The sequence below is a fragment of the Aplidium turbinatum genome, chromosome 2, assembly GCF_918807975.1.
Source record: "Aplidium turbinatum chromosome 2, kaAplTurb1.1, whole genome shotgun sequence".
NCBI lineage: Eukaryota > Metazoa > Chordata > Ascidiacea > Aplousobranchia > Polyclinidae > Aplidium > Aplidium turbinatum.
In genome coordinates, this window is record NC_137473.1 from 48,452,333 (window position 1) to 48,474,552 (window position 22,220).

Genomic DNA, 22,220 nt, shown 5'->3' on the forward strand with positions numbered 1-22,220 from the left:
AATGGCTCTTTTTGGCTCAACGTATTTGTGCGAACAAATTGTTCCTAAAATGGGCGTCATAAAATCTCCCTATCGATCGGTTCTGACAGGCGAACACCTAGAAAATGGACTTCGACTAGCGAGCACTTTCAATAAATTTGAAAAAAGTCGTCGGGAAAAGAAACCAGCTGCAAATTTCTCACTGAACTCGTAGTCGGTGTGACAATAAGTTTGAATAGCAGTTTTCTTCAGAAATTTATGCGTCTTAATTTATTATTTCTGCAAGGAGATAACCTCTAATAATGCCATAAGAATAACATGAATAATAAAAAAAATACTTTTTTGTGCCTGTAACTACTAGAAAGTATATGCTAAATAAACGTGCGGCCCGCGGTTTTACACAGATATTTATATGTGGCCCTCCTGTAATGAAGGTTGCACACCCCTGGTATAAAAAGATAAATTCATTAATGTGTAACACAGATTTTTGCGTTAAGATAAGATTTTACGATAAGACAGATTTAGTTGCTGACATCTACAGCATAACGAGTTAATAAAATATGTGTAACTTTGTAGGCTTAGCGGAAGATGGCGAAGTTTGGCATGTTAATACTGTATAACATTAACAAGTCCATATAACGGCAATATCTACTATAAAGTATAAAACCGGCATCTTTCAGGATGGAGAGAAAAAGTTTCATGTTGGCCTTTGTGGGATAAACGACTTCTGTGTTGGAGCGGGTCGCCTGGAAAAAAAAGTTTGAGCTTGTTTAAACTTTAATCAATTGTTTTACCTTCAATGCTGCAAGATTAATTGTATTTACAGTTGCCTACATTCCCTTAAGACACTATTAAAATGTGCTTTTCAGTAACTTTAACGAGAAAGTTTTGGTACTTTTGATGAAAATTTAAAAAAGATTTTTCCGCTCTTTATGTGTAGAGAATCAAAAAAAATGTTTTCAATAAATCCTTAATCCAAGTCTGTTGTGTATTGTTTTCCAAACGTATTTTCCCCATAATCTTAAGAGGTAACCAATTATCCTTTTTTGTTATTTTATCTTGTGCAAGTTTGTATCACGAGTACTGGCAAAGGCTGATTACTTGCAGGAGTTTCAAAACAATTTTGACAACCGATGGCTAGACAAGATTTAGTATCAAGCAGATGGAAATGCGAAAATTGAAACAATCCTTTATTTCTTCAAGTCTTACTCCAACGCAATGTGAAGAAACAAACACTGCAAAACAACCCATACCTTGGTATGGAAGGCGCAGGTCTAACCGTGTGTGCTCCAGGTCTATTGGGAATAGGAGGAGCGGAGCTACTGGGAGGAGGAAGAGAAAATGATGTTGCTTGTGGAGGTCCTGGAGCCTGACGAGCTATGGTGGGACGCGAAGGAGGACCTCTTCTTGGACTCGTGCTCCTAGCACTGACATGAAAACGATAAAGATCAACATTTGCAGCAAACAACGTTATTATCACGTTTTTATCGCATCCAGGCTTTGATTGAATATTTAGATTAAGTGGGCGGGAAGGCAAGGAAGCCAATCTTCGTGTCCACCTTCAAGCACGCCTTAAAGTGTCCTGCCAAATACACAGCTCCGCATGCTCTTGAGCGATGTCGAACCGGTGCCCTTTTGATTGCCATTCCACTACTCGACCATGTAACCGAACGATTTAAAGTAACTTCCAAACCAGATTGTCAATAAACGATCAAGATCATAGTTTTGATAGGTATTTTCTACTAAAACTTAAACAAAACAATTACAGAATCACTTGGGAACAAAACTATTTCAGTTTATTGGTTCCACAGGACAATACGGTTCAACCCCAACGAAAAAAAAGAACACAGGAAACATCGAAAATTTTTTAAACCAATGTAAGTTTCTTTCCAACTTCAACATATTTGTATGTTTTGGGTTGGCCTGAAATCGAATGCAGTGATTGTTGTACATGGAGAACGAGCACAATTTCTTTATAATCTGATACCGAGTGCCAAAAAAGAAAAATGACCACATTCACCTAGCTATATTAATAATGTGTTATTATTTCCAAGTGTCCCTGACATCATTTCCATTTTTTGTTGAAGTTGTTGAAACTGTTGAAGTCGATGTAATTATTCAAATGTAGAATTTGATGACAAAGTAACTAACAAGTAGAGAAAACCACGTATTTGATCAAATATCACAATCATGCATTAAAGTGATTTAAATCAATTCGCTGACAAACGATACAATGTAATCGAACATAAATTTACTCGGACATATTGAAGAACTCGGCTAGAAAATCAGTGTGTTTTGACATTATTTCAACGTCTGAAGACTGGACGTTATCTCAAAATAAAAACAACAGGTTAGATACAGAGAACATGCTTCAAACAAAGCAAAGACAGTGTCAAGCTCAGATGAAACTTAGCGGCTGCGCACTGAAAAGATTGTCTTGATGTCTGAACGTTGTCACGTCTTTCCTTTGTGCGTCTATGCCTTTGACTTGCAGAGACTCTTGTTTGACGAGACGAAGAAGATGACATGTCATCTTTGTGAGAGATGATGTCATTAACCACCGACCTATGACGCAGCAATTAAGTTTTTTGGGGGGGAATTTAATTTGTTTTTACTAAGATGAAACGTGTCCAGGGTGGAAGCACTTCAAACCGCTTCAAAACACTTTTCAGAAAGTTCCAGTTAAAATAAATGTTATTGGTTGTAGTTAATGGTTTCTAAACACAAAGTTAATAGTTTACTAACCACCATGAATATGAGATGCGAAACGGTTGCAGCAACCAGCCCACTTTTATTTATACGTGCTTGTTATTGACATAACAACAGCAACAACATACGCAGCAAGGTGGTCACATTGATCCACATTTGCCACCACCAAGTATTACGCAATGGCAGGAAGTGGATAAAGTTGTTTAGTTTGGACTAGAGGCAAGAGTAATAGTTCCTCAGCAAATTTCATGCTGCAATGCTGAATGGTATTTTCTTTATAAGTGGTCAAAAGGCGGAGGCTTGGTTACACGTTCATGCCGAAAAAGCCGTCGATATGAAAAAAAACCTTGATTGTTCGTCCACAGCTTTCATGCTGTTCCTTCTTTTAATTGGCTGGTTTGGGGCTGGTCGATGGTGAGTGGTTCGCTGAGTGGGCGGGGCTTGAGGGGCGGACATTATATCCAGCACATTGTCAGCGCTGGATGATCGCCTTAACAGAGGCTTCCTAGTAAAGTCGTCTTTTTACAGAAAATGGTTCAATGAAGAATACATTGTCTTTATGTGAAACCTTTCATGACAAATTGACATTAAACGACGCAATAAAAGAATTGAATATATTTTAATAAAGGATTGAAAGCAAGGAATCGTCGTCATAACAGGTTAGTTAATTTTAAAACAATTTAAGAGATTGACTCAGGGGGTCTAAATAATTCTACAACAAACCCACTCACACACAAACGCTATCACGAATCGATTGGTAAAAACTGCTAGAAGCACATGAAGTTTACCTTGGGCGGGCGGTCGTCCCGTTAGTTAAGTGGTTCGAGTTGTGAGTCGATGAGGAATCTTCGGCAATCCATGACGTGTCCACTGGGGGCGGTAGAGACGTCTGGGAAGCCTGAAGATGAATGAATCATGAAATGCAAAATTTGTTTACGATTTTCACTAAATATACGAAATAGATTTCTTGCAGTGGCGAACATGTTACGGCGGAAAAACGTCACACTGAAAGCAGCTTTTACTAGTTTAAACTAGTTTTTAATAACAGTAGCTCGCATTTCAAAATTTAATAACAGTAGCTCGCATTTCAAAACAGCACAAATTTACCCACTATCCCATCAGTTTGAAGAATTGGTAGAGTTGCTGATTGGTTTATTCACTGATGCACACACGTAGGTAATTACTACTTCGTTGCGTGTGGCGCAGACATTCAGCCCAGGAGTCCCAGCGGATTTAATCTGTCCTACTCTTAAACAGTTTTCTGAAGAAGACCTCCAATGTACATCCATGACAGGTTCGATTTACCCCCACGGGGTGAAAGCACAAACCCAAAATCAGCTTAAAGTTAGCTTTGAGGACATACAAGTCAAACAATCGCAATCTGTTCACTGCACAAGTTTCATGGTACATTGTTTAATAAATTGTTTCAAGGCGATGGCGCTCTGTTCACAAACTCATGAAAACAACAAAGTAATCGTTGGTTCAGTAACGCAGGAAGATCAACATCATCAAGATCAACATCCTACCTGCATGTTGATGTCTCCCATGCATTTGAGCGCCTCCTTGAGGCTGTGGTACATCGTCAATACTGTGTTTCGTCTCTCCTCTTCCTCTTTGGACTCGTCCATGAGATTTTCCTGCACGATCATCGAAAGTGGATTAAGACGTAGAAGCCAAATGTAAGTGAGAGGGAATGTACTACATGAGATGATGTAGGACTGTAGGTAAGTAGAATTTGCATTGAGTTCAATGGGAAATCCACTCGATCAGAATAAATTTTTTGTCGACAGGCTTCCTATCTCTTGATTGGTTTAGAATTTAGATGTTTCTGATCTGATACAGACGTTGGCGATCATGGTCTTTCAAGCCTCTCCGTCATTTGTCATTGGGACACGATAAACCAAATGTTGCTGTAATAATAAACGTTCCCAAAAGCCTCATGTTTGTAAAGTCATTCCATGAGCAGTGAAGCCACAGCGAACACTCTGTCAGTCACATTCTCAAGAAATTTTATATTTTGACTATATACTAGTTTCAAGTGTTGCCAACAAAAACGAACCATCTTGAAAAAGAAACATGCTTCAACTTACCGCGTTTCCAGACGAATAAATTTGGGCGAGAACCTCGGTTTTGATGAATTCCTTTGTCTGTGAAACGATACAACTGTCGATTGTCGAAATTAGCCATTTTCGAAAAAGGGAAAATCTATCAAACCAATTCTATCAAAACGTTAATGATTTTCTTTATTGCAAATTTCTGTAACACAACAAACCGTAAATTGCAATTAAAACACTGAAATGTTTCTTTGCCCAGTTCTGTGATGCGGATATACAATTATACATAAACTTTTTACCTCTCCGATCAAGATGTTCATGATGATCTTCGGCACGAGGTCTCGGATGGTCTTGCTGATGATGGCCATGTAGCTGTCTACCAAATTCCGTATGGTTTCAACCTGCCTCTCCAACTGGGGGTCCTGTGAGCCAACCGACTCTCCGGACTCATCCTTTTTGAAGGAGAACTTGTCAGAATTTGGAAAAACTCTTAGCACGTTAGATTAACGTGGGCAGAAGATTACCACGTTGAATCGACGCAAAAACAACCAACTTTGGTAGCTGGATAGTGGGAATGGGTAACAAATCAGTTATGTTTAATTTAAAAGATTTCGTTCATGGTTATTGATGAACATACCAAAGAGAAATCTGCTAAAACTTCAGATATTCATTTAGAAAAAATTTTGTAGCGATTTCTATCTGAGTACACTTTGGAAGGATAAATCATGAAATTCTTGGACTACGATAACAGGCCATGCAAGCTGAAACGATAACTACAGTTCAAAATGAACCAATAACACTTGAAAGTGAGCTTATGAGAAAGTCATAACAATGCAAAGTCAAGGCGATGAAAGTCAAAGCAAACTTTATTTTGTTATGTAACTACATGAACAAGACAAAGAATTACGTAAAATTTAGCTGCAAATTGACTGAAATTCGAAAACGTGTAAAAGTTTACCCGTGTACGAGATCGCTGCTATCAGATTTGTTGTAATCAGCGGCAGAGAGCACATGCAAGGAAAACACGGTCACAACCACGACAGCAATGCATCGGTTTTGCATTCATGGAATTCAAAACATGCGGGTTCTGCTAGTTTTGATAATTTTGAGCAATCACGGACGGCAACATGCAAGTGAGAAACAACAAGTGAAGAACAGCAAGTAATAATTACTTATTAAAAAAAAGGGGCGATTACTTTAAACCCGTATCAACGTGAAGTCAATCGGGGATCCGCGTAAAGCAGATACAAAAGCATCAAAAATTTAAGAAAATGTGAACACTTAATCGCGATATGCAACAGAAGAAATTCAAATTGCCAAAATGCAACAGAAGAATTTCAAATTGGACTTTGTCTCACTTTTATGCATGTACTCATACAATTAACATGGACTCTAAAAGGTCGTCGTTTATATTATAGTGTTCACATTTTTCTTAATAATTACTTGCTGTTCTTTATTAATAATTCACACAACGAAGCATAGAAACAGGTGGTGAAAATTTCAGTGACAACATTGATATGCTGTTCTATTATTTTGCCTTCCTTTAGGGCAGTGGTTCCCAAACTATGGGTTGCAATCCTAACACGAGTCGTAAAGGGTCAAAAATAGATCGTGTAGGGACGATTCAAGTCTACCAAATGGGATAGAAGACTAGGTTGAAAAAACAGTAGAGTGCTGAAATTGTTTATAAAGGTTATCTGTGGCTTGGGTCGCGAGTCACCAAACTCAGATTTAGGTTGATGCACAAATTTTGGGAACCACTGCTTTAGGACTCGATGTTGATATATCCTTGGGAAGGAGGATTCTAACCTAAAATCCATTCTCAAACTCTTTAATATGAGCCGCATTCGAAAACAAGATAATCAGCAGACAATAATCGCATTGGCACCAGATGATCTGCAACTCAGCAGCCAAGCGAAGCATGCCGTCAGTATAAAGTTTGAGTTTTTTAGTATAAAATCTCCAAGCAGAATATTGGTAAAAGTGAACAACACTCAATGTTTTACAAAACATGATAATTATTATAATTGTGTCAATTTCAAATTACCAATTTACCTCAAGAGTTAAGTTGGTTAATCTAAAAGGACTCTAAGTTCTTAAGGCCTCTACCGATTTTCGTTCGATTGGTGCCTTAATTACTTCTACAAATCCACACATTTCCATGATTCTAATTTCTAAGTACATTCAGCGCCAACCGTCAAAAAGCCAAACCACACATGCAGAGGGATGTTGGCATTGAAACCTATATAATACCTTTGTTTCTGAGCTTCTTTCCGGGTAGACACCAGCTCTGAGAAACGAGGCTTTCCAACTGTCCACTTCCTCTTGATTTTCAGCTGACAGTTCCAATTGCCTGTTAATTTTGTTGACGTTAAATGAAGAAAATGTGTGGGCGACAAGATAAAATCACACCACAACCATAAAAAAAAGTTTTAAGCATCTAATAAGAAAACAACTATTGACCTGTAGTCTTTGTATACGTTCCGTTGCTCGGTACTGTACAAGGCAAACCCGTATTTGCTGGATAAGAATCCTTTTTCCAAATCACGAAGACGAATATTGTCCAAGGAAAGAATGAATTTTTTGTCTTTTTCCTAAAAATCAAAAAAAAAGTTGAAAAACGACTGATCTGCTGTCTGAGTAGTTGAGCCATGCTCGCATTGGCTTGCATAACAAACATTGGCTCATTTCTTCGACAACTGCTCAACATTGTTGCGTTGCACAAAGTTGTTGCATGCGATTTTGCAGAGTTTAAATTTCTTTTCTTTTACCATGCACTAACTCGCCAAAACACACTCTCGTCAGTAATAACAAACTTCAACAGAACATGGATACATTTTTCTTCATTTGGTAATGAGGTAATTATAAATGATCAGTGATGGTCTGTAATATGAAGGGAGAAAAATGCGCAAGTAATCATTTGTATCAGCGTATTATACCTCTTCGTCTTTGTACCACTGAAGTGTTTCTGCACTCAAGGTGAACCAGAATTCCCTTGAACTTCCTTTTATGAAGCTCAGATTATGCAAAGTGAGCCAGCCTTTCCGGAATACCTGCAGTAGAATGCTAGGAATAACGAGACAATCAAAACAAACTCGATGACGTCTTTCGAAGTGTTTTGTGCAATATACCAAGCTCAGAAGAATGCATCAAGATTTCAGAACGTTTTTAAAACACTAAAAAAAGAATACAAATGATTTAAATCAAAAGCTAAGCTGCATAAACGGCAAAATACTTTGTTTCCGAACGCATACCACACGAACTACAAAAAAGCTAAATGCTAATTGACGCAAACGTTGACTTGTTGGTTGTTACAGCACATAGAAAACATACGCATCATGCTACGACGTGTCCCGTTATTAACAGATCAACGATTTCAAAATCAAAACTATTGTATTACTGCAGACACAAAGCTAAAACACTAAAAAGAAACACATGCTAGTTAGACAAAGTTTCAAAATCTAAACTGCTTTCCTTGTCAGTGCTACAAATCAAATGAATCAGAATTAAGCGATTGATTTGTGTACAGCTATTGTATTCAGACAGCATCGGAAAATCAAAGCACCCATTACACTAATGTAAACTACTAGTACCACGTAGCAAGGGTAGAGTTCTTACCATATTCTGTAACAAAAATGAAATATTGGAACTTGGAAGTAATATAATGTCATGTTAGAATGATTTTCTTTTTTTTAAAACTAGAAACGAATTGAAACTTTAAAATTTACGATTTCCATAAATTTGACATAGACACAGAGTGAAGAGTTTCCACCGCCCTAACAGTGGTGCAAGCGTACAAATACACAACACAGCATGCTAACCTGATTCCCAACCGATTTTTTCTTCATCCCACGATCCACGCCTTTCTGTGAAGCGCTGCAATGCAAACAAGACCGCCTGACATCAGAAATAACTAATCCAGACAGAGGGAGAGCGAGAGAGAGAGAGTTGTTATTGACAAAATGACAACTTTTCACAGCTGGTTTTACTTGTGATTTTCAATTTTGGCAAGCGGGCTGATGTCAAAATGTTACAAAGAGTTGTAAGAAATACAATACACTGGATTTTGTTATGTGGCAATGACGTAATCACACAATGATGTGACCATTTTAGAAGTTATTAGTTTTTCGTATGTCGCAATCTAAATGCAATGTAGTTCCGACAAAAATTGTTCGAGTTTTTCATGTATCCAATCAGCTTTGTGATATGCCTCGACTCCTTTGATATATTTATTTTCATTTCCATTTATTAGCAATGCTTGTTTCATTTTATGTATGTATTTGTATACAATACAGTATAAATTGTTCAGTTCCTTGACAAGGGCTCACGTGATATAGCCGAAAAAGTTCGCACTTTTAGTTTATTTCTTTATATTATGTTAAATGCCGTGTCGTTGCTTGGTTTAACCTGCGTATGGTTTCTCAATTTTGGAACTGAACGTGATGTAGTTTGGCTTATCAATTGAAAAAAAAAACATGCTCATTGTAACAACCATGCCTCATTAATCCCAGATGGTAGATCATGCGTTTTTTACGTCTGCAGACGTTGAATCAATGTAAAAAGCGACTGATTTGCTGTCTGGGACGTGACATTCCAGACGATATTGCATTGCTGAATCAGCGATTTCTAGAAACAGAAGATGCAAAACTACAGAAAAGTGTTACCATTTCGGCTTCAAATTTCCAGCCCAGATATAATTCGTAACCAACTCAAAAATAGATTTAAGATTGGCTGTTACTTACAACCCTTCTAAAAGTGGCAAAATTTACACAAAATTTATCTTAGGTGATTTCTTATAAACTCAACAAACACTGAAGAGAATTTCTGGAGACCGTAAATAGCCTAAACCAAACATAACGGCACGTACCAGTGCTTTTCTAGTTGTAATGTAAACAAATAAACGTTAATCTAAGCTTTTAGTCTAGTCGAAAAACATTTGGGCTGAAAAAGTACGTCTGGCAACACTTTTGGTTAACGCGCCCCACGCTCATCTAGTAGTTTTGCATTATGGGCTCACAGAAATCAATGGAGGGATCAGGGAATGCAAGCATTTCCTGAAATGGTAAGCATATGTAAAGCAGCATTGCAAGCAAATTATACCAACCTGTCTGCAGGTGACTCTCTAATATCCATACCAGCATAACATAAGAGAATTTCACTTTAATGTGAAAGAAAAACTACGGTATTCCAACTCAACAATAAACTGCGTTAGACGTAACTACTTTCTGAAGTATGGAAAACCCACGCATATGCTAATTTAAAAAGGAATAATATATAGAAATAATATAAACAGAACTTTCCAATATACGTAAAGCTCTATTGCTCGCACTGGTAGTGCAAAATATCTGGGTATTAGAACAGACGACAAAATGGACATATTACATAGCAAAAGCAACAAAACATTTGCAAAAATATGGTGGCCGTAGAAAACTAAAGAAAAGGTAAATAAAAATTAAGTACAAATGATATTGTACTAATCTTTTTTGTATACACGTCTCTGAGATCATCACCTCCTATTTCTTCCAAGCTTAGAATTTTGAAATTCTTGCAAAACGATGCACTGCCCAGACAGCAAAATCTGTCACTTTTACATTGACTTACAATGTAAAAAATGACGGATTTTGTTGTCCGGCGAGGTCATGATAAGTTAAATATTCTACTTTGATAGCATGTGGCAGATCGCAGAAAATTATTGCGTTTCATTATACCATAGTGCAAGTACAACACGCGCCTTTCGAGTCGCTGAAGTTATCACTTGAGTAAGTTTTTATTGACCTAAAATTGACTTAACGATAAAAAATTGATTTTTTATTGACCTATCAAATTAAAATTTTGAAACTTACCCCTTGTGTCCCGAACTCTTATTGAAAGCCACACCGCAATAACTTACCAAAAAAAAAGACTTTACTTGCCCTAGTTATCACTCAGTACATAGGCTAGCGAAGTTAGTTCTGGTGCTAACAAACAGCAAGACGTGAGAAACTTATGTGAGAAACTTACTTTGCAAATCCAATGAAATCGTCGTGATTGGTATTGATGTAGGAAAGCTCGCATTCGAGCAAGAAGGTCACCTGAACATAAACACAGTTGTGTTACTTCAGTTCAGTTGATTTTTATTTCTGACCACCACAGCAAAAACAATACATGTCAACATAACAAAGGTAGAAAAAAAGGTAGAAGCGACAAAACGCGAACGCTAAAAACGTGCTTGTGCAACCAAAATAAGTTATTAAGTTGAAACACAAACACGAATCGACAACAACAACAACTTCAAATCATAGTCACACAAAAAATACAAAGTGCCATTACCGTCTTTGTTTGTATTGAACTATTGTCTTTTTTTTTATAATTGGGTTTTAATTTCATGTTTGCATTGAAGCATATGCTGGTTTTGTACGAGGGACAAAAGAAAAGTTGTTTCGGATTTGTGGAAAGTTTACTTCATCATGTTAAAATGGATTATCATTAAATCTTTGATTTTCAAGGTTAAGCAATCAAAGTAAAGTGTCAAACTACATTTGTTTAGAACGGAATGGCCCGTTTCGGTGAGTCCGATCCCTATTCGGTGATTTTTTTAAATTATCTGGTACCGTAGCCTAATTATCATTGCCGTTTTAGGGTTAGGGGTTAGAGGTTAGGAACTCACCGAATAGTAGCAGACCCTGTTTAGAACTACCTAAACTGCATCAAAGGTAAATGTTTAATCACTTGTCTTACATATAATAATCACATATAAGTGCACTTCTCCGCAAAACTTGTACGAATGCGGTTGAGCATTTCATAACAGCAATCTCAAAATCGATTTCAGAGAAATACGAATTGGGCAACTCTAAGTAAGGTTCAACTGCGGTTCTTCATTGAAACTAGCAGCAAGCCGATAGCTTCAATTTAAATTATATATATTCAATCTATCTAGATTACTTGTGAGTGGCAAACCTATCGGTGCGGAAATTTGAAGGCGATTAAAATGTAAACTTCATTGATTGATTCACAGGAAAAACGTAGCCTACTTTGATGAAAAAACTTGTTCGAAATACCAAAATAATGAACTACCTGTTCTTTTGTCTTTGCTTCTCTCTCTCGCATATGGGTGCTCACAATTCTGTCCGCTTCGTCACGCAGCATTGGATATCGGCTCATCTATTTCAACCGCAAGAAAGTTAAGTTTTTGATCAAAGACATCCATAAGAACAAAACCGTTCTTAAAAAAAAAATAAAAAACCTAATTTGGAGTTTGTGCCATTCCATTGTGCCAAACAGTGGGCAACTTGGCTTTCATACCACTTTCGTAGCAGCTGAAAGATCTTTAAACAACTTTACTTCTATTATGACAATGAATTGACATGGTTTTTCTTTCGTCGTAGAACAGGAATGTTATCAGGCGTGGTTTTTGTAAATGCTCTTCTTTCATTTTGATCATAAGCAAAGTACTACATTGCACCTTAACACAAAAGTAACATCTTTGCTTTGACTGAGTGTGATACTTCTTTCCTGTCAACAGTGCGCACATAAATAGTGATTAGTTCATGCATGACCACATGCGAGATCACAACGGGTACGAATAGAAACCAAGTTAGCTGCATGATGGCTGCCTAGAGATACAGCCTGATTTGTGACATTCTGCAGACTTTTATAGATTTTGCCAACTTCAGCTAACTGTATGAATGAAATTTCCCCAGTGACAAATTGCGCTTAAACATCACCCGGCTTTGAAAACCAAACACGATTTGTTTCGGAAGATTTCAGTCAAACTGTTAGCTGCTTGCTACCAGTCTGATTGAACGTCTTTTAACTTACCTTTTCTCATTTTTTTTTCTGCCTCTCCAAGGCAACAAAAATCTTTTATATCATTACTAGTCAGCGAAAAGTTAACAAAACCTCAGAAAATTTCAGTCAGGAAGTAGCTAGACAAAATCTGCAAAATGTGACAAATCAGGCCGCAAATCCAGGTAGCCATGACTGCAAACAATGAGGACATATATACTGGAAAGTTGCAGGCACTTACCTTTTCACTGCACTTTCGAAGAACGGTCATTAACTCAGTCGCGACCAAGTCGACGCATTTCATAGCCGGTTCCTGTAAAGAAGTAATGCAAATTAAATATTTAGCAAAAACTTTATCGATCTAACGCGACCCTAAGCGCGCTAGGTTGAGACAAACTGTTTAAAAATTTTATGTAACAGGCGCAATGCAAGCTAGTGTTGTGGCCTACTTGTACCTGCAAGTTTTTAATTTGGCTTTTAACAACCTCTTCAAATGCAGCATCTGGTGTGAACAAGCCGGTGCGAATCGCGTGAATGTTCTGAATTACGACAGAGATTTCTTTTCGTAAGGACTGCTCGTCGAACTCCATCTAAAAGAATGGTGAGAACATTTGTATAACTTTATGTCCACGAGACAACACACAGTACGATTTAATTCCAGATGCAGCACAACTGACAGCTGGAAGCAGCAAAATGCTATTAACAGCCATCGATTCAACGCCACCATTTTCCTTCCACTTGTCACTCACTGCCCAGACAGCAAATCAGTCGTTTTTTACATTGATTCAACGTCTGCAGACGTTGAATCAATGTAAAAACAACTGATTTGCTGTCTGGGTGGGGACAATGAAGGGCCAAGCGGTTTCCATTTTGACATGTCTTGCTAAGATGCTGAGCTACGTACACTACATTAGCGTTGAACTAACGTCCTTGCAAACGTCGTGCAAACCCTCTCACTACTCGGCCACGCAGCAAAAAGTAAATGGATGTAAAAAAGTTAGGAGGTAAAAATTGGAATACGCCAAGCTTGTAGGACTACTTCATAAAAAAAATCGCTGTACTTGTGCTCTCATGCATGGTTGGTAATTTTGGGAGGAGTTTTTGCAAGAGTGCACCGCGCAGAAGTTTCTTTTTTGTCTTAAATCGTTTCAAGATATAGCGACGTTGAAACGATATAAAAACGGCAACTGTTACCGGAGGCACTGACCCAGACAATAAAATCCATCATTTTTGCATTGATTTATAAAAATGACAGATTTTGTTGTCTGGGGACACATCACAGCACAGGTTCTATTCCCGGATCAGAAAGCCAGTCATTTTTTGGTTCAACGTCTGTGTGAGTCATGTCCACTATACGTGTGAGTCATATCGTAACCGTTTGGGATAAAGTGGCACAAAGCATACGTATGTTCATCAGATTTTCTATGGCAATGAGTATGTGCTACGTAACAAATAAAAAGCTGATAAGCTGCTTACACTGAAGTGACTGATAATGTTTTCCTGTTACGTAATCACGTGCACAAATAGAATGATTAGAAAACCTGCATAACCAATAATTACAGTAGTTAAAAGCAGTAATAAAATTTATGCTATGGCAGCTTTAAGGATATATACCATATTCTTTTACCGTAACTTTTTCAAAAGTGAAGATGTATAAAAACTATTCTAATTCATACAAGAAAAACGTATTGATACGCTATAATACACGATATAAATCAAACTGTTTGTCGTTGCAATTTTGCATTGTTCAATGCCAAGCAAATTCGTTGCCCATAAAATTCAGCTTATTTTTGGTGAATTACTTCTTTCTACTTCAGTTATAAAATGCTCTTGCTGATACAAAGTAGGAAACTTTGTGTCGGGGGAAAGCATGTTATCGATTTTATCAAGTTAATCATACCATGTTATCGTTTTGAAATACGGGTTTACTTTTTAGTACGGGATATGTCTGAGGAATGGCTTGTCTAAGAAAATCGATATAACTTCCGATGGTAAAAAAAACTATTGTATTAGTCATATGCCAAAAGCCAACTGTGCCTGCAATCACTCCAAAGTTAATCTTTCTGTGTTAAACAAAAGCTGGATTTTGAGCTGAGCTTCACTAATTTGACCTCAGGTTCGCATCTTTCAAACGTAATTGAAATGCAATCACCTTCACAAGTTCGTAAGGGAATCTTTCATGGAATATTCTGTTTATCTTGGCACCCCCAGATAACTCAAGGGTGTCCACAGATGCTCCGGTGCCTTCAATTAACTTTTCAAAGGAAATATTGAAGGCTTGAATCATCCTGAATAAAATACAGCATTTTAAAACAAGATGCAAAAGATATGATGCGGCATAACAACCTACTACCGTACGACAAAGAAAATTTCACACAGGTGAACACTGAATGATGGATGGTTAATTGGTTAAGATACATTGCCTTAATTCAGGGGTTCTTAACCTTTTTTGTCTCGTTTACCCCTTGCCGAATGAAAAGAGTAAAATTTACCCCCACCGTTTTGATGGCCCCTTGTGATGTCATCGAGTCCAGTCAACCATGCGAAGAAATGCAAAACATCCTTTTTTGTTTGGATTTACCTTGGCAAATATCAGAAACAAGCTGTTTATTTGCCGAAGACACGATTGTTCTTGACGGGGTCCTGTGAAAAATAATGTCTACTCAAATGACTTTTGTGCTTGCTTTCCACGAACAATTTTGGAGATTCTTGGAACAGTCGTTGAAAGAGCTACTCGCATGTCGTCTTTGGGAACTAAGCAAGATCGATGTTTTGTTTTAATAGTCAACAGTGAAGAGCACACTGCTTCACACAGATAAATAGTTGAAAAAAGTATAATAACTTCAAATACACGCTTAGTCTGCGTAGGAAACTCTTCGACTAATCCACATCAAAACTTGGAAAAGTCACCATTGCACGATAAGAATTTGGAACAAAGCGTTGTTGAACATTGAAGATCAATCAATTCATCTTTGCAAAGATCATCGTCAGCAATACTTTCTAACTTTGCTTCGAAAGGATGAGTTATCCAAAGAGCAGTAGCCTACTGTTAAAACTTTCACCTTCGAAGTAACCGTCAAAGTTCTTTTTTAAGGCGGCAAGGTGCTGGCATATTTCGACTTTGAGGTCAGAAATCTCGTTGCGACTTCTACTGACTTTCCAATCATCAAATGTTGCAAAATTTGCGTAAATTCCTTTTTGAACTCTTCTACTCAGATCTAATATTGTCTAATGCTAACACTTTTCTTTGCATTTGCACATTGAGCTGGTTCAAACTTGAAAAAATGTCTGTCAAGTAAGCCAATGCACCAATAAATTTGTTGTCGCAAAAAGCTCAACGGGGATTTGCGTTCTCGAAGAAAAATCTCGATTTCACCATGTAGTTCGAAAACTCGAGACAAAGCAAGACCCCTATAGAGAGCCACCGAACTTCGGTGTGATAAAGGAGAACAGAGTGTTTTGATCCCATCTGACCACAAACCACTTTGAAAAGACGATGATTAAGAGCACGTGCCCTGATAAAATTCACACATTCAACCACATGCTTCAATACTGCTTTCAAATATTCTGGAAGGTTTTTACTTGCCAGTGCATGTCGATGAAGGGCACAGTGAGTAGAAATGATGTTCGGTGTGCGTTTTCTCACCGGAGTTGTAAAGCCAGACTTAGCACCGAGCATAGAAGGGACACCGTCTGTGCAAAGTAAACCCGTATAATTCCAGGATATATTATTTTGTTGAAAGAAACCAATTTATCCATTTTTTCCAAAATTGTAGCACACATGCGCTGCTGAAATGAAACTGGTTGTCTACTTGCGTAGAGATAAAAGAAAAAGACGAAAACTTACATTAAGCCTAAGCGTAAATTTGAATCAAAATCGAGTGCAATACTACCAGTTTTTTAATAACTGAAAATATGAAATTTACTTTAATTTATGATTCAGTAAATTTACCCCCTCGGTCGGTGAAATTTACCCCCAGGGGGTAAATTTACCCCCGGTTAAGAACCCCTGCCTTAATTGCTTTACCAACCTGATTTTCGACAGCAAAGTTTTTTTTATCCATACAACTACGTTATCAAAAATCTCACTGCAGCATGGCCTTGGTTTTCCGGGTGGGGTCGTCCGGTTTAAAGTTCTTGCATTCTTCCACTTCTTTCTCCATGTCCATCATCTGCTTGTGGAGTTTGTTCCGCAAAGTAGGAAGAGTGTCTTTTATGTGGTTTGTTAATTGCTGCAAGTTGGGGTTTGAATTAGTTTTTTTCGTGCTATAAAACTAATTGAACTGGGAGCTAAATTCGAACTGTTTTAAGTAGATTGCAAAGTTTGTAGACAAGTTAATCAAAAAAAATTCAAATCCAGGTAAAAAGAAGTATCAACTGCATAATAACAATAAAGATACCTGATTTAAAACTTTTTGAAGATGGGGGGTACCTAGCCGATCGGCCATGTGTCGATAGGCAGAGTGGCCAAGAAAAAATCGCCTTTCGGCTGCCATGGCAGCTCTAATATCTTTACGTCCATCTATGTCTTTTTGGCTTCTGTTTACTACACCAATGTAACCTAAAAAAAAGCTTACAAACAAGTGCGCTATGTACTCAATGACATGCAAGCAATATCAACAATTTCTGAAGAATAAACAGAACAGATTTGGAATTGGATAACAAAATCGATTTTAGAAGTACATTATTTCACTGTCCAGCTTTATGGTTACAAGCAACGACATGTCTCCTTTAAGTTCACGTTACCTCTTCTTAAAGGTAAAAATTTGTTTTCCAAAATATTTCTTGCGTCCGTTGCCTGATCCATTAAATCGAGCTTAGTAATCACGCCGATGGTACGAACACCTGGATGTAACAATATCTTAATACTGTCTGTATACATAATATCTGTTTTTATAAAGCGCTGTATCCATTGCAGTTGCAGATATGAGCTGGTTCCAGCGCTTTACATAGCAGTGTTCAGCTCAGATGTATTGTGTACATTATTGTTTTAAAGCCATACCTTTGCTGAGTGCCAAGTCAGAATCAAATTCAATGTGGAAAGGTAAAAGCAATTATGTAAAGCACCTCATCCGGACAATTTCAAACTATGGTTTTGTAGAACTGAAACTATTAACCCCAACTTACAAAGCCCGTATCTGTACTGCAAATAATGTGCATTATACCGCATATCGCCTCAGTTCACCACATGACACTGGTTGATTTGGTTTCAAAGATTGCAAAAAAAAACTATATTTTGCAAGCACTTTTCAAAAAACGCACAAAACTAAACAATTGACAAATAAGCAATACAAATAATAAAATAATACATCAATACAAAATGCAATACTAACGTTTTTGCTAGCACAATCAACAATACGAATATTTTTGAGTTGATTTTGTTTCTCATGTAAGATTTTACTACCTTGAGGATCGAATTCTTTCGCTATCTTCAAAGCATCTGAATTTGCAAGGTCGGCATTTGCTGGAGACACAGCTAAAATGAGACAATTGTCTTTGGAAACAAACTGTGCTATCATCTCTCTGACTATGTCTTCAATGTTGAAGGGCTGGTCACCAACAGGCACCTTAGTAATGCCGGGCAAATCAACAAGGGTGAGATTCAAGACTGCAATAGAAGTACAAAAGCAAACGTAAATGCTATTACAGTGTTACACAAACAAATGAAACTTTATTTCTTCAAAAACCATTTCGGTAACAAGGTAACTTTGTTGATCCATAAGTAGATAAAACCAAGCAACGACTAGAGATTAAATATCAAATACAGAAATAAACTCAAAAATTACACACGATTTCGGCTATAAAACATGTCATCCAAAATTTAAAAAAAAAATCCAAAATGTCAAGGGCTAACATGTTGTATAGCCGAAAACGTTTGCACTTTCTGTTGACCATGTTAAATCCCGTGCCTTTGCTTGGTTTTCTCTGCTTGTGATTTTCTACATGTTCATTGCGGTAAATGGAAATGTTTCATGAAGAGTGTCGGCTGCCTGGCCGAGACATGAGAGCACCTGCAAAACTTTTAAAAGGACATCGGTTCGATACTGAAAGAGAGCACGCACGTATCTTGGCAAAAATGGTCACTGTGTCACCCGAAATAAATGTGCTGACAAGTTCACGCCATTTGTCAAGAAAACATTTATTAAATTCGAAACTAGTAAATAAATCAAAACGTAATAACCTACATGCATACCATGAGGAGAGTAAACCCTCAGTGTAATAGGAATGGGACTGATGCCTTTATTGGTGCCAGTCATTCTGTCTGTCTCTTCCTCAATTTCTTTACGAATCTCATCAAAATCTGTAAACTTCTTCCCATTGCAATGCAAGAATTCTCCCCATTCTGAAATAACACAATATTATAAAAAAAGGATATTGACAACAGCCGGTTCTATTTAACTATGAATCTATGTTACTTAGATAGGCCACTTTACTTACCTCCAGCTTGGGATGTCATAAGCTGAAGCACAAGTGGACGTCTGGTTACAATTCCAGAACCTCGAGGAAGGAAATCCCTACAAGAAAAAGTGGTAAAAGTTTGTGTAATGGAAAAAGTATACAGTAAGATTGAACAGCAATAGGTATGACATGTGTAGCAATTTGTGTAGTAAAAAATAGAATTACATATTGAACAAATCAGTTTTTACACTACCAGTAAAGTCTCCACTACTGTGTGTATATAATTATATATATGATGAAAGTATATATATATAGTTTATTATGTCAAGCATTACATGTGTTCATGAAAAAAATTAGCTGCAAACAACATGTCAGCAAAAACATGTGATCTTTACTGAGACAGCTGATGGTATGTCAAAAAACTACCATAGACAATTAGCAAAAAACTTGCGTATTCAAGAAAAATTTTGATAATACATACAGTATTGTATTACTTAATATTTTGATAATATATTTATGATAAATCTAACAATCACTTCATACCTTCCAACAAAATTTTCTAAAACACTACTTTTGCCAGCACTTTGACCTCCCACCACTGCTATTTGTGGTAAATCAATGTTGAGCTGCTGGCCTAAAAAAGAACACAAGCAACATTGTTTTAAAAACAGCGATAAAATGAAGTTAAGCACAGTTATACTTTTGTAATAAATTTGGCTTTGGGCACTTATTAATAATTATTTCACTACTAATTCTCAAAACAAGTGTAGGTTTCAAGAGATGATAGAATCAGGGGATTTGCTCACTGAACATGCAGGTGAACAACTGGAGGCCGGAGGGTCATAGTGTGATAACCAAATTAGGTACAACTACAGCATGAGGTATACAACCCCACCATATGTCATCTACCCAGGTGCAGCGTATGTGACTTACCACTTGTGTATTGCTAGAATAAATGCATAGAAATATGTGATATTATATTTATTTAATATTATTCAAGTCATAATACTGCAACTGTAGATTTCACGCTATACCTAGTGGTAATAAGAGGTAGTCTCAACTGCAGCAGTGAGATTTTTGAGGGAAATATTTTTCTTGTCTTTTATATACAGGACAGTACTGATCTACCCTAGTTGAAGTAAACATAATATAGTAGAAGGTGCATTTATAATAATGTAGACTAAAGTTTTGTTAATAGATATGGAAACTGATAAGTGTAACAACTAACCTACAAATGCTACGGTACAATTATAAATCTGGGTTGATAAGTCGAATTAATTACCTGTGTGAGAAAATGCATCTTGTAGCTTGTTAACCAGTGGAATGAGAGATTCCATGCCAGAGTTTGCCATGATGGAAGGAAGACAGCCTTTACTTTACTTTCCTCAGTTTCAATTAAAAAATTGAACTAATACCTACCTTACAAACTTAATAAGTTACCGGTATTTAAAATATTTTATAGTCATTGAACAGGTTAATACTGAAGAAAAACAAAACAACTTCAGCCAAGCTATTCATATACCATTAACATGCATTGCTAATCTGTGCCATTTTCTTAACTCACAATTGTAAAAAAACATTGAGTCACCAAAATTAGCAACTCTATGTAGTATGTATAGTACAAGACACAATCAATCAATTTATTCTCCACCAGCAGACATATATAACAAAAATGTCAGTCATGACAAAATTAACAAACTTGTGTCAACAATTGCTACTGAATGAAAAGAAACAGCGACAAGGCCACAAAGGGTCATCAAGTCCGCTGCCACCTTTATTCAATTCAATACGGCTAAATTAAAAAATAGCCCAAGAAAAAACAAAAACAACACATGAAAATATAATAACTTACGGTACTGTTATGGTACCAATAGAAAACAAACAACAGAGACATGCTAATACAATGTCAACAGCATATTTAGTAGCTATTTTGACGCTGCTGGCTGTGACCAAAAATCTTTGTATTTGTCATAGGTGTTGCTGTTAGGGTTAAAATTAGAGGTTTGATCTCCCAGACCTTCAAAATTTTACAAATAACAAATTTTTGTCTTCCACGGCTTTGAAGTTTTCTCAAATTAGAAAATAATTCTTTATCTGGCAATAGTAATTTCGTAAACCCAGCCATGTCCTATTTAGGATTTTTTACTATTAACACAAACAATAAGTACTTCACATACAGCAGATTAGTTAAACAATTATGCTTTGTCCTGAAATGGTAGATGCAGTTTGTATTGCTCATTACAAAGTCGAGAGAAATAAAAGTACGGCAACCTTTTCTGACGGAAGGTAGCTCCCCACCCAATGTGTGATTGTGGCTTAGACCAGGGGTGGGCAAACTATGGCCCACGGGCCGCATGCGGCCCGCGAGACCATTTTATGCGGCCCGCCGGCACTTGCAGAAACTCCTACTCATCACTTCTTGTTTTAATTAAACAGGTTACATGACAAAATATTATTCCCTTTACGAGTGTGTTTTTCTCTTCACTTTCAGTGCATAAACACACACGTCAGTCGTGCATGTATTGCAACATGCTCTCACGCATTGTTTGATTCAATTGTTTGATCATAAAATACAAATACGGTAGCGGCAACCGTAGGCCTACCAGTACTTCTACTTTCCTCTAAACAGCTTTTCATTGTTGAGACGCACAGTGTTTGAATAAATACTATTTTATCGAAATTGGAAATAAAGCAGTTTGCTTGTTGCGCCGTGAGTCCGTGGCTATTTTCAAGGAGTACAATTTAAAAAGACACAACCAAACCAAGCACGCAAACTTTGGACAAAATTTCACCAGTGAAGAAAGAAAACGGAAATGCCAAGAGCTAGTGAACAAGCTGAAGAAACAACAGAGTGTTTTCACCAAACAGTCGACCATACAAGAGGCTGCAACGGAAGCCAGTTTTATGGTTTCTTACAAACTTGCAAAAACAAACAAGCCGTTTTCAGACGATGAGTTTATCAAGGAATGCATTTCTGACGTAGTTAATATCATGTGTCCAGAACAGAAAACCAAAATGGATAGCATTGCCTTATCGAGAAGAACTGTGGTTAGACGTGTTTGAAAAATAAATGACGATCTCATGAGTCATTTGTAATGAGAGTGTGCGGCCCCCGGCTGCAACATTTTTTTAAATGTGGCCCTCAATACAAAAAGTTTGCCCACCCCTGGCTTAGAAAATCAGACAATGAAGCATATCTTTGCCTATATCTGCCCCCTTCCTGCAACAATAACTTAAAAAGCATTATCTGGCTCCAAGTCCACACTGGCATGATAAGCTACGGTATGAATGTATTGTACATTATATAGATGATTT

At 37.1% G+C, this 22,220-nt stretch overlaps 1 protein-coding gene across 1 annotated transcript; it reads right to left on the bottom strand.

Annotated features, from left to right (window-relative positions):
* Positions 1-648: 648 nt before the first annotated feature.
* LOC145764825 (dynamin-1-like) lies at positions 649-20,257 on the bottom strand. Its single transcript, XM_082576503.1, has 24 exons — positions 20,188-20,257; positions 19,449-19,539; positions 18,945-19,021; positions 18,700-18,849; positions 17,911-18,114; positions 17,253-17,351; positions 16,907-17,067; positions 16,596-16,738; positions 14,659-14,794; positions 12,962-13,096; positions 12,748-12,819; positions 11,796-11,882; positions 10,743-10,813; positions 8,564-8,618; positions 7,682-7,795; positions 7,206-7,336; positions 6,996-7,095; positions 5,701-5,718; positions 5,042-5,194; positions 4,779-4,835; positions 4,215-4,325; positions 3,477-3,586; positions 1,233-1,406; positions 649-725 (listed from the first exon to the last, which is right to left on the bottom strand). Exons 1-24 carry the CDS (start codon positions 20,255-20,257, stop codon positions 677-679), a joined length of 2,568 nt encoding a protein of 855 aa, XP_082432629.1. The 3' UTR covers positions 649-676.
* Between the last annotated feature and the right edge of the window lie 1,963 nt (positions 20,258-22,220).